The sequence below is a fragment of the Ochlerotatus camptorhynchus genome, unplaced genomic scaffold (assembly GCF_037179485.1).
Source record: "Ochlerotatus camptorhynchus isolate MF236.1 unplaced genomic scaffold, CSIRO-AGI_Acam_v1.1 ptg000150l, whole genome shotgun sequence".
Lineage (NCBI taxonomy): Eukaryota > Metazoa > Arthropoda > Insecta > Diptera > Culicidae > Ochlerotatus > Ochlerotatus camptorhynchus.
Genome location: NW_027040640.1, coordinates 4,806,857 through 4,820,573, shown reverse-complemented (window position 1 = coordinate 4,820,573; position 13,717 = coordinate 4,806,857). Strand labels below are relative to the sequence as shown.

Here is a 13,717-nt window from a genome sequence, read left to right as displayed (position 1 = left end):
TTAAGTGGAATTAAATGGAAGATAACCTTTTTTTGTTTTATTTAAGCATTCCGCTAACAACCCAATTTCATTACTTCATTATGATGGCTACCAAGCCTTTGGGATTTTCCTTATTAGAGAGTTGAATAGATTTTTCTCCTTTAGCTTACTTAAATCTTTGGTTTTAATTAGTTAGGTAGGTTCCGATTCAACACATTGTAGTTTCATTTATATACCTGTGATCTTGACTTTTATACCTCGGGGATGAGTACTTAAGGGGGTTAGATTTTGATAAGTTCTTTAGTGGGAATGACACTGATGAAGACTGCACATTGTAGTCGAAATACGTATCTGTCATGGATACCAAAATTAATTAAGTGGAATTAAATGGAAGATAACCTTTTTTTGTTTTATTTAAGCATTCCGCTAACAACCCAATTTCATTACTTCATTATGATGGCTACCAAGCCTTTGGGATTTTCCTTATTAGAGAGTTGAATAGATTTTTCTCCTTTAGCTTACTTAAATCTTTGGTTTTAATTAGTTAGGTAGGTTCCGATTCAACACATTGTAGTTTCATTTATATACCTGTGATCTTGACTTTTATACCTAGGGGATGAGTACTTAAGGGGGTTAGATTTTGATAAGTTCTTTAGTGGGAATGACACTGATGAAGACTGCACATTGTAGTCGAAATACGTATCTGTCATGGATACCAAAATTAATTAAGTGGAATTAAATGGAAGATAACCTTTTTTTGTTTTATTCAATTTAATTGGTTAGTTAACTGGATTCTGGAACTGATTAATCTGGAAATATGTCTCAAAACATCCAGCATGCTCTGTTCAAACGCACTTATTAGATTCTTCTTCGTTGCTTTATCACCAAAACATTGTGCCTTCATCCTTATTTTCTTGTAAATAGTGTGCACATATCTGTATCAGCAAAAGCCATACTGCCGATACTCGCATAATTGTCCCATCTTTGCTTGATTTCCTATTCATATGGGACAGTTTTATGCTTTTATGGGCAGCATAGTATGTGCTGAAAGGAGGTGTTAACTACGTATGGTCGCATCCAGGAACGATCATTTGGCCAAAGGCATTCATTGTCTTGAAAATGCAAAAATCACTGTCGGTAAACAACCACACAAATGATAATTAACTTAATTCCTACGCATGAGAACACTGATAGATAGAGCTTAACTCACTAAGCAAAATCTGTTTATAAGCGTTGTTTTCTTCAAAGAAATCAGTGCCAGTATATCAGAGGGGCGTAATTGCTTTTGTAAATAATGACTTTAGCCGTCGATTTCTCGCAAATAAAACAAATTAACAATGCTAGAAACATTCATGTTGGTGTCATTAACGTTCATAGGTGAGCTGTTATTTGCGAGGAACCGACGGCTAAAGCCATTGTTTACACATGCAATTACACCCCTTTGAAATGTTGACGTTAAATTTTGTTTTTCAATGACCAGTCCATATTTTCAAATCTCGATTGCTTTTTTCGAAGGGACGTATCAGCTTTTGTAAACAATGCATTTGATCGTCGATTTGGCATAACAGGTAGCTCGCCCACGCATCCTGACACTACCATCAGATAGGGGAAAATGCATTGCATTGTTTACAAAAGCTGATACGTCCCGTCGATAAAGTAATCGAGAAATAATGAATTTCGATCAACACAAATAAAGAGATTTATCAAACCACTACTACCAACAATACCCAACACAAAAACACACACACACAAACATATAGACAACAGAAATTTCTACAGCGCGATACAAATAGAAACCAGTTCAACCCCTCGGTCTACCCACACACACACAGAATAATAGAAGATTAGCACTAATAGAAGCATTCTCTCTAGGAAAGGATCCCCCTCTCACCTTGTTAATAGCTTGTAAAAAGGCTTGTTTCCCAACCGTTTGTAACTGCTTGGACCAGGCGGATTCTATCCGGCGTTTCTCCTGCTCGATCAGCCTTCGCTTCTCCTCCAGCTTGAGTTTGATGGTGGAAATCTTACTCGCATCCTCCTGCCCCGGTTGGTTGTCATCTTTTGAAATACGGAATTTGCAACAACACAATTCGGCGAGCAACGGTTTAACTCAAAATTCTACTCACCAACATCTTCCGTCTTTTGCACGCTGATCGCCTGCTGCTGCCACGTGGTTGTGTTGTTTGGCAGCGCCGCGAAAGAAGTTTTCCTCCGTGGCGTGGTTTCCACATCGGCTACACTCACCGGACCACCACCCACGCCGCCACCGCCACCGCCGCCACCGCCGCCGCCGCCACCAACTCCGTAGGCAGAACTCATATCACCATCGATAATGTCTTTTTCAACGCTAGTGGAATGTAGATTGGTACTGTTATGCCGCCGGAGCGTGGGAGTTGGCTTCTCGGTGTCCCGGTCCTGCTTTTCGTTGCCCGACGAGTCAGTGTCGTACCCGAACTGGATCGAACCGCGTGCATCGGCGATGGAGGACCGCGCCGGTGTAACGGGTTCCACTGACGTGAGGCTCGCGTTGGAGATCTTTCGCTCTCGCTCGAAACGTCCGATCGTGTTGAGCTGGTCTTGCGAACCACCAAAGTTCTCGATCGTCAGCTGAGAATCTTCGCTCAACGAGTTGCGTCGCGAGCGGCGACCTAGGATAGAAAAAAATTGCAATTTTTATAAAATCGATTCGCTCAATGCAGTGGAAGTAGTGAATCCAGTTATTCCACAAAACTGTTATTGATAATCCTTTCCGAAAGCCATGGGGAAGCGAGTGCATGCGAATTTGGAAACTCAAATCGGAAAAGAGAACAGGCAACTAATAGGTAGGCAAGAAAGGCAAAACGATAATATCAAACAAAACAAGCCGACTCACCTGAAAAGCTCTGCTTCCGGTTTTCCTCCCAGTTGCTGGGCCGACCTGCTGGGATGCTATCGCCTAAAAGCATCACAACAAGAGTTTTAAAAACAAAGAAAATGCATCTATTGAGCACGTGATCGAGTGCGTCCAGACTGAAGAGCTTCATGGTTGATGCGACAGGGCCACCTCCACCGCCAACCGCCAACCAACGACCACACAAAAAAAAGCGATCCGCCTTCTTCAAGCACACCAAGGGCAGCCGTCAGAGAGTGTTTGTGAAATTTGAAATTCTAACTAGTTAGGAGCACTTTCTGCTTAGCGCTGCAACAGCTCCCCAAGCGCGTTTGAGACAAAATATTTTTTTTCAATCCCGAGAGAAGGCAACAACAGCACTTCAAGCTGCGCGGCGATCGCCAGCTGTTTCCCGTAACTGACCGTGCTTATTACTGAAACAATTTCTGTAAAATTTCTTTTCGCGCTTCGCTTCTTCGCGCACACACCACTCCACCTTTCGCACTTTCGGGTGCCAGGCCAGCCAGCCAAGTCAGCCATAGCCTTAGGCCGCAGACAGCAAGCAGCACAGAAGGCATGCACTTCCGCGCGGCTAGCAACGATTTGATGGTGGTCTATGATTTATGCCCAGCGGTTCTTCTCTCTTTCTCTTAACGTTCCGCTCTGTTATGGGGGCTCGCGGCGGCTACCAGGGTAACTATTGTGGGTTGTGGGTGCAATGTGGGGTGCACCCGATCGTGCACACATTAGGTTATGTGGTTTCGATAGGTGTCGGAGAATGGTCGGTCATTGGCGTGATCAGGGGGGATTCAGCTGAGAAGTTAGCTTAAAGTTAAACTCTAGTTTATGAACAATAGAAAAGATCAATTCGATGAGAAGCCTCAATCAATTTAGGGGACTGCTCAACACGGAACTGAGGTAAGTGTGCCAGTTTTTGGCCCTAGTAGAAGATTGACCCTTTTTTAAATGCCAAGTGTTTACGTTCTTTTCAAAATTTGTTTCGATGCAAGGTTAGACCATGTATTTTGCTATAAACCTACGAAAATTAAATCTTGAGACTATAATTCAAATTTGATTTAGTCTCTAGGGCCAACAGCTGGAGCATTAGTGCCAAAACTGGTATACTTATATCCAGTACCATCAGATGTTTTATGCAAAACAAACTTCTCCAAATCGTGCAAGCAGAACCTTTAAGTTATCCTAGAAGATCTGTCAACCCTTTCTCAACGCGGCATAACGCAATCGTGGGCTTCATAAGGGCTGGAAGCGATCACTGCTGTCAAAAATAGTGATTTTATTGACCATGTTGAAGAAATAAGTGACTTATAGTTGTAAAAATAGTGACTAAAAAGTGACCTAAAAGAAGAAAATTAGTTGTTCTGATGGCACACTAAATAAATGTTTGATGTTTTAGACTTATTCAATAAATATCTACTAACACCTATGTACGCTATGAACCTTTAAAGCGAAAGATTCAATAGAAAGTTTATGACCAAACCCACGGTATTAGTCAGGGTGTCTAATAACTGCAAAAACCGAGAATAATCAGGAAATTTTATTTTTCCCTAAAATACCTGAAAGCCTCAGAGAATTTAATAATTTTATTACTAAGGATATTTTAAATAAAATAATCAATTAATCATTTTGTTCAACCATTTTCCACAGAGATGGCACTGTTCCGCTGGTAGGAAGTGATAAAAATCCCCATATAGAAATTGAGAGAAGTGCGAATAATTCGCTTCCGGTGCATATTCAGGTCAAAAAAAGTAAACGACAACCTAAAGAAATTAGTCAGAGGCTTTGTCGTTCAGTTTTTTCCCGGAAATTAATGCTAAACAAGCTACAATTAAATAAAAATGATTTTTCCCCATACAATTTTATCTGCTTTACTACCAGTCCCCACAGAGCATAAAAAAAATCAAATTTGAGAGAGAAATTCTCTCTCACGAGCTAAATCCCTCAACATTCCATGTATTTTGTTGACACTCGCTTTGTGATTTCCCTTTCACAGATTACAAAATAGAGTACCTGACAGTACAAAACATGTCTGGTACCTCTATATATGCATTTGCTTTAACATTTGAAGTCCCTCCTTTTTTACATATTCTGCGCAAAAGTTACTTTATGCCCCGCCCCATACATAAAATTCGGCGGGAAATTCTGTGAGGGGTGAACTATTTTGTGTGCAGAATGTGTAAATAAGGAGGGACTTCGAATATTAATCTAAATGCATATATAGAGGTACCAGACATGTTTTGCACTGCAGTGTCCTCTGTGAACAATTATAGGAAAACAGATTGTGTCTAGTTTCCGATAGATGTCACCGCAAACGACAGCTGTGACATCTGATGGAACATGAATGCAGAAGCTTGACAAAATGATTAATTTAAAAATACAAGCATTTAATTTTTCTCGTTATTTTCATTCACACTTTGAACATGGATGGAGTAGATTAATCTTCAGTAACAAATAAATTTAATAAAAAACAGAGACTTGAAATGTTTTTTTTTTTTTTTTGAACATGCATATTTCCTAGAAATTTTAAATTTGAACTAGTTCTGGACTTAAAAGCGATAATACTTCAAGAAATTTTCAAGAATCTGGAGTCAAATTCCATGCACAGTTTTAAAAGCTCGTGGAATTTAATTAAAATTTCTTAGGACCTCATTTCGAGTTCTGGGGAGAAAAAAATATCTCAAAAAAACATCAAATGCAATCTGCTATCAAGGTAGTTCTGAGGGATTTAAGATTTCTTGTGAAGCCTGATAGTTTTGAGTAGAATTTCAAGGAACCTTGAATTGAATTGAAAGCTAATTTTAATGAAAACTCTTAGTAATTTCTGAGGAGCAACAGAGGAAAATTCCAAGGGTCTTCTGAGGATAATTTCTTAAAGTTTGTGCGAGAAACCGAATCCGGGGCATAAGTCCTTGGAATCTTTTTGAAACTACTAAAAGGAGGATTACAATTAAATCTGAGAATTACTCCAGAACATCTTCATAGGAATTCGGAAAATAAATTCAGGAGAGTTTGCCAAACAAATTATAAGAAATCTAAAGAATTTGTGAGGAGAAATGCCAATGAATTCTTATGAGACTTTCAATGTGAGTAGAATTCCAATGGAAGGATTGAGATTCAAACAGAATTTTGAAATGAATTCAATGAATATTCGGAGAATCTTTCCAAAGGGTTTCTTATTGTGGTGAATTTCAAGATATTTCCGAGGAAAACTAAAAGAAAATTGAATTCAAAGCTTCAGGTAAGTTGAGGTCTATTTTAATGGAAATCAGAAAGTACTATTCTGAGGTCTTCAAAACTACTTGAAAGTTCCCAAATTTGTCCTGAAGTTAATGGAACTGGTTTGCAGTTCTTTTTTGTTTGAGAAACTAGCCTGATGCTCACCATACTTCTCATTAAATTCTTAAACTTCCCTGAACTTTATAGCACTTCCTAAAGTTTCCTCAATTTTTCTAACGATCATAGATCTCTTCTGAAGGTTTAAAAATTCGCTGCAGTTCGCTAAGCTTTTTTAAAATTTAAGTGACTTCTCTAATGTTAACGGAACTGCTCTGAGGTTCTCTGTTCTTTTCTGAAATTCTCACAACTTCTCTAAGGTATTTGCAGTTCATGAAGCTTGTTGTACTGCGCTGAATTTAATTGAACCATCCTAAAAATGTTTAAGCTTCACTGGACTTCTAAACTCGTGGAAAGAATTAAATTGTTAACCAATTTTCGAAGCTTACAAAACTTCTTTAAAATGTTCCAGAATTTTGCTAATTTTCATACAAATTCCTGAAGTTCGCGGATCTCCTCTTAAGCTCCATAGATTTCTGTGAAGTTTTCGAAATGTTTCTGAAGATCACTGTCCTTCTGTGAAGATTTCAAAGTTTTTCTAAATTTCTGGAACTTTTGTGCTCCCGCAATTTTCATGGAATTAGAACGACATAATTAAGTTTCGATAATTTTCCCTAAGTATTATAATGGTTATAAACGCTCACTAATTTTCCATGAACTTATCTATGCTTGATTCATAATCCTTCAAATTTTCTGATATATATTCATAATTCCCTGACGCTTCTGACGTTTTCGGATCAATAATAGAATTCTTGGAATACCCCATAATTCCACGGAACTCCGTAAGTCGCTTGATGTTTGCTTAAGTTAATGGGGTTATTCTGAAGCTATCTGATCGTCGTCGAAGTACTCGGAACTTCGCTGAATATCATGAAACCATCTAAAAAATATCTAAATGTACTAGAAGTTCTCTGGATTTCCTTGAAGCTTGCTAAAAGTTCTCGCATTTTTTTTAAATTAATGGAACTTCGTTGATGCTCTCTAATCAACTAAGCTAATTTTTCGCATTTTTTAAGTTCTTGAATTTTCCATGAGTTGATGGGTCGATAGGTAGGGTCCAGGCGAGGGAGCTGCCTCCCTGGCGTCGGTAGCATTGGTGCTCAGCACGGAAAACAAGATCGACGGAAAAACAAATCAAGGAAAAAAAAATATTCTCACGTTTTCCGGATGTTCATATAATTTTTATCACGTTCCAGAAATTCTCTCGGAGTTTTGCTGAAGTTTCCGGTAATTCTCTGAGTTTCTCGAAACTCCTTTAAGGTTTCTACAATTCCTTGAAATTATTTGAACTGCCCTTTGATTCTCTAATCTGTCTTGATGTTCCCGAAGCTTCTCTAAAGCTCTAAATTCTATTGAGAATCTCAGTTCTGCTCGAAAATACATGGATTTCCCGTAAACACCTTTAAATTTTCCTGAAATTCTTTGAGCTTCTGTGAAGTTCCTGAAATATTTCTGAAGTTTTCATAATTTTTCTGAAGGCCTCTGTACATCCCTGAATCGCAACATCTTAAGAGTTCTCGATTTTTTTTCGGCGCATCATGGAACAATCCTGAATTTTTAAATTTACGATTATAGATTTTTAAACCAGGGTTACTTGCTACAAAAAAATGTTTTTCAGAATTATGAAATCATGAGATGGTATTGTGATAATTAGTACTTGTAAGTTACAAGTTGAGGACGTGAAGTATGTGTTTGACACATAAAATCTGTCAATATTGCTTTCAGTGCGGCACAATCAGCGATTTTACGACTCGCGAGTGCTCACTCTTAGTGAACGCTCACGAATCATAAGATCGCTTATTGTGACGCTCTGAAAGCGAAATTGACAGGTTTATGAGTCAAACACATACTTTACACCCTCTTCTCGTTACCTACAAGTACAACAAATCATTATATCATCTAATGATTGCATAGTTCCGAAAAATATAATTTTATAGCAAGTGAGTGGAAGCAACCCTGTTTTAAACTGCTCCAAAAGAAGGGAACTGTTCTTAAAATCTGAAATTCCCTAAAGATCTCTAGATCTAGCTTTTTTGAGGTGCATTTTTTTTTTTTTTTTTAATTCTTTATTTAAGAGATTTTTAGCCATTTGAGGTGGATAGAACATCTTAAAAATTTGCACAATACCCTCAAGTTTACTATATTTCTCAAGTTCGCTTGACACCTGTGAAGCTCTCTGAAATTCTACGAACTTTATTAAAGTTCCTGAAAATTTTCGGATGCTAAAGAACGGCTTTGAGGGTCTTAAAGCTTCCAGTAAGTTCTACATATTTTTAGCGTGTTAACTTCCCTTATGTTCCCGCAGTTTGTTTAAGGAACTTCACTGAAATTCTCAGCATTTCCTTTCATTCCTCAGAACTTCGCCAAAGTTCATACAATTGTTGTGAAGTTAATGGACTACAATTAAGATTTCTAATCTTTCATAATGTTACTTACGAACTTGAAATAAATCTTTTTTTTTTTTTTTCATTAATTCTGACACTTTGAAAATTTTCAATATCTATAACTTGTGCATGGAATACGAAACTTCAAGACATTGAATATTTTAAGATCTTGGACTTACTCAAATTATGTAAGTTTTTTTTTAACTTTATAAAGTGAGAAATTAAGTAAGTGTTAAACTTCAACATTCAATGGATTTGATTGTAAAGCTGTTTCTTTAAAACGTTTGGATCTACAAAAAAGCATGTTTTTAAAAAAATATCAAATTTAAAATAGCTTTCTTATTTTAAGCCTGGAATTTATCCGTTAAAGTTCTGGAAAGCTAAGGTAATTTTATTTAGAAAGATAAGTAGACACCCATTAGATAGAGAAAGACGATAAAACGTCACAAAGCAAAGAATGATCAATCTTAAAATAAATTCACACTAAAAAAGTTGAAAATAGTGACTGATTACAAGACAAAGTGACTTTAGTGACTTGGTCTTAAAAAAGAGACTTTTTAGTGACTGGCTTGAAAAAAGTGACCAAGGCACTAAAAAGTGACCCGCTACCAGCCCTGCTTCATGGACAATTTGGGGTTACACTGCGCCTTTTCCGGATATGCATACAAACCCTGAAGATTTGTTTGCAGGATTTAAAAGTTGTTGGCGAGTGCCTTCGGTCCATTTTTTGCACAGACTCATATTTTGAGGTTATGAATCAAACGGGATTGTGGCCTATCCAACACTGTTTTCAAAATGAAACACCCTAATCGACACACATTCGCTGCAGGTTCGGTATTATGACTTTTAAGGGTGATATATAGAATGCGGTTGCAATAGGGCAGATCTTGGTCAGAAATCATGATATTATTCAAAGTGTTTTTTTATGTTACTTCTTACGCGAAGTTTGCGATTTTCAGAGTTGGTTGGAAATGCTATCTAATATGAAGCTTTAGTGTGATAATTTATTAGCTAGAGAATGATCTTAGAAGAGGGTAGGTAGATAGTTCCGTTAGAGTACGGCAGTATGAAAATTTAATAGATGTTGAAAATGAGCGAAGGGTCATTAATGCGACAGTACAAAGTCAAACGCACACCTTTTGCCTAACCCGTACGATGTACGCGGAGATTTGAAGTATGTCGTCAAATCTAATGGCAAAAAGTGTGCGCCCGCCTTTGCTCATTACTGTTCACGGCTTTGGAATAGTTCTAGCGACGTTTCATCACTACCTATGTAAAGCCCCACGTTGCCGAAAGCATTTCCAGTCGATGGTGTGTTATAAACCAATTCTTCTTTACCCAACTATTGTGTTGCTCCTCTCGTCATGACCAACGTGGTCATCTCAGACCCTACTGCTTTCTCTCTTGCATATTCTAGAATTTATAAAAATATACATATTCTAGAACCAAACAAAATCATTTGAATCGGATTATTTTTATAAATTCTGAACTGAAAAGTTATAATACTTCAAGAAATTTCCAAGAATCTAGAGTTAAATTCCGTGCACAGTTTTAAGGCTCATGGAATTTTATTATAATTTCTAATGACCTCATTCCACAGGAATTATGGGAAAAAATCTATGAGAAAAACATCAACTGCAATCTGCTTTCATGGTGGTTCAGAGGAATTTTAGACATCATGTGAAGCCTAAGCCTAAGATAGTAAACTCCAAGCGAATTTTCATGAGAAATCTGCGTTGAATATGCAATGGACTATTCTGAGGTCTTCATCTAATTAAACTGCCTTGAAGTTCGTTTGTAGTTTGAGAAACTAGCCTGATACTCGCAATAATTCTCATCATTTTTTTAACTTCTCTAAACTTTTGCAGACTTCCTAAAATTTCCACAATATTCCTAACGTTCATGAATCTTCTCTAAAAAATTAATAATTAACTAAATTTTTCGAAACTTTTTTAAAATTTATGTAATTTCCCTGCTCTGGAATATCTTTGCTCTGAGGATATCTGTTCTTTCTTGAAGTTTTTTTTAGTTTAAAGCATTATTAGCGAGATCAATATCTTTCTCGAAGTTCTCGAAACTTCTATAAAGTGTTTGCAGTTCTCATGAATTTAATTGAACTGTTTTAAAAATGTTTAAGCTTACGTGAACTTCTGGACTTATGTGAAAACCTCAATAATTTTCTTAAAATTTCTAAAGTTCTTTGGAAATCTGGGAACTTCTTGAAATTTCGCGCTAATTTAGTGAAACTAATGGAACTGAACTCCCCTGAAATTCCCTTTGTTTTTGGCGCTTTACTAAAATTATTTGAGGTGCTCCCGAAATGTCCATAAAAGTTCCTGAAGTTCTCGGATCTTCCCTTAAGTTCCATAGACTTTTATGAAGTTATCGAAATATTTCTGAAGATCTCTGTACTTCTGTGAAGTGTTCGCAGTTATTCTGAAATTTCAGGAACTTCTTTAGGCTTCTGCAGCGAATTAATTAATATACAGTAATGACTCGATTTTAGCGGCATCCTTGTTGAAACCCTTTTCTAATCTTCTACGGAACACATGCGCTTTTTCAGTGGTCTTATTGCACCAAAGAATACCTTAAACATACATCTTGAAGGTGAATGAGAAAGATTTTGAATCACAGTTATGTGAAATTATTGAAAGATAAATGTTTGATGCGCTGAGAGGCTGACACAATTTAGTCATTTCTGTAGTTCTATGATTGTCAAGTTATTAAGATTCGTTTGAAGTGTAAATTATCGAAACTAATTCATAACTTCTTCAATAGTCTAGAATTTCCTGATGTTTTTAAAACTGCCCAAAACATTTCTCAATTTCCATAAAACTCTCTAGACTGCCCTGCCTTCGTATTTTTTTAAAGAACCCAAGTTTTAGAAAGTTTATACACGCTCACGGAACTTTGCCGTAAATCACTAACTTTCCCTGGAAGAAGTTTTCTATGCTTACCTTAATTTCTCTAAATTGATCAAATTTTCCGGTAAATTTTCTGATATACATTGAGGCTTCTAAAGTTTTCGGATCAATCATAGAATTCTCGGAATATTCCATAATTCTAAGAGCTCCTTGTAAGTCGCTGCAAATTTCCTTAAGTTAATGTGATTTTTCTGATGTTATCTGATCGTCCTCGAAGTACTCGAAACTTCACTGAATATAATGAAACAATCTAATTCTAAATTTCTTAGAAGTTCTCTGGAATTTCTTGAAAATATCGGTGCTTGCTAAAAGTTCTCGCTTTTTTTTTAATTTAATTAATGGAACTTCTTTGATGTTCTCTAATCAACTTAGCTAAATTTTCGATTTTTTTTTACCTTGAAATTTCCATGATATAACACCCTTGAAATACTCTCACATTTTCCGGATGTTCACATAATTTTTATTGCGTTCCAGAAATTTTCTCTGGATTTTATTTTCAACTATAAATTACAAAGTTACAAGCGTTCAAAACCTAACACTATTTCACCACACATATTTTTTGATTTGCACCCCAGTATAGTCGACAAAGACGTAGTTCTACGTCAAAAAAAAAACTCTACAAAAATAGTTCTTCTTAAAGTTTTCTTTGTATTGTAGTAGAAGTAATGGGAAATATTGTAAATACTATGCAGCATGTCGATTCCTTTTGGAAGATTCAGCCAGGAATTTCTCACAACTGGAACACAGTATCCACATATTTTCTCATGCGAACCAAAAACCATGACTTATCGAACGATCTGGTGTCGAAAGTTCGATAAAAAATAATCCTCTCGAAGTGTGAACCCCTCAACCTCATTGCGCCTATGGGGGGCCGAGAGTTTCTCGAATGATTCTATTTTCCACTTTACACCCCCTTCAATCAATTAAGCACGCTGCAGGAGCTGCGCAGTTTCAATCGTGGAGCCACCGAACCACTGACCGTTATCGCAAGGCACAAGTAACAAAAGTCACGAGCTCAATTAACACCAGCTGAGATTGTTTCCTCACACCTAGGTTTTGGTGATGATTGGAGGACAAATTTACGGTAAGATCGTTGAAGCCCCGCTCCGATAGCTCAAAGATAATAAGGTTGAAATTTTCAATTTAAGAGGGCAACCAACCTACGGCTGATAATCTCTACAATAAAGATAAACGAACGGACTAATTTTCAATTATAGAAAAAAAAAACTACGACCATAATTTCCAACCTTACATTCGAGCTATTCATACACGTGTGGTGATGGTTGAAAAGTGGACACCGCTATACTAGGGCTGAGGAAGGAGCTGCCGCCCACCCATTGTAGGCATTTGCACCTTTACTGAGCATAACTTGAGTCGCAGTTTAGGAAATGTAGATATACAACCAGCAATGGTATTTAACAGTTGAGATTGGAGCCGGGCCTTACGTCGTTCGGTCAGCCCCTAAAGACAACTTTATTGCTGCATTTCATGGAGGTGAAAATGAGAAGCAATGCGCAAAGAAAGGGAAAATGAAGCATAAAAACATCGCACCCAATTGGGTAATACGGTGTGCTGGTAGGCAGAGATGCCAGGCTTATTTTGAAAAAATCTGGCAAAACCCGAAAAAAAAGTCTGGCAAAAATCTGGCACAGAAAAATAACATAGGAAGCTGCCAGATTTCTCAAAAAATCTGTCTGGCAGAGCTTAAATTTCTCTGGCTGTGCCAGATAAATCTGGCAACCTGGCAACGCTGCTGGTAGGGTAACAGAGGGAAATTAATGCTAGGTGCGAAGCGCACAGAAGAGCTAGTGAGCAGAGTGCTTAAAAGTGCTGCAGAAGAGCGCGCGCGCAGTGAACATCTATCCACAGTGGGCCAGATGAAAAATCTGACTGGACAAAATAATTAACTCCACGGGATGATGCCGTAGCGGTTTCATGTCTTCGGCAACGTTGCTCAGCACGGTGTAATTGTTAGAATAACATTAAAACAAACAAATCGGAATTCCAGAAACCTCCAGCACTCGAAATTGTAGACTTTTCTCGTCATTTTGACACTATTACTAAATTCTTCATCATTTTTGAACTCAGCTATGCAAGGCCGACTTTGTGAATGAAAAATGTCAGATCAGTGGACAGTACCGACTAAAACATTCCATTGCTCTGACGGTTTTGACATCTTGAGCAACTTTATTCAGCGTAATCTCATGACC

General features: G+C 37.4%; 1 protein-coding gene across 28 annotated transcripts in view; it reads right to left on the bottom strand.

The window, feature by feature from the left end:
• Patronin (patronin) overlaps positions 1 to 13,717 on the bottom strand; it is a 282,903-nt gene that overhangs the window by 76,092 nt on the left and 193,094 nt on the right. For 20 of the 28 annotated variants that reach the window (XM_065221870.1, XM_065221881.1, XM_065221891.1 and 17 more), the window contains 3 exons: positions 2,852 to 2,914; positions 2,106 to 2,627; positions 1,871 to 2,037 (listed from right to left, as the gene is read on the bottom strand). In XM_065221870.1, the coding sequence (XP_065077942.1) occupies positions 1,871 to 2,037; positions 2,106 to 2,627; positions 2,852 to 2,914 (752 nt within the window). The remainder of the gene's footprint in view (positions 1 to 1,870; positions 2,038 to 2,105; positions 2,628 to 2,851; positions 2,915 to 13,717) is intronic. The other 8 variants (XM_065221874.1, XM_065221875.1, XM_065221887.1 and 5 more) reach the window with 2 other exon arrangements.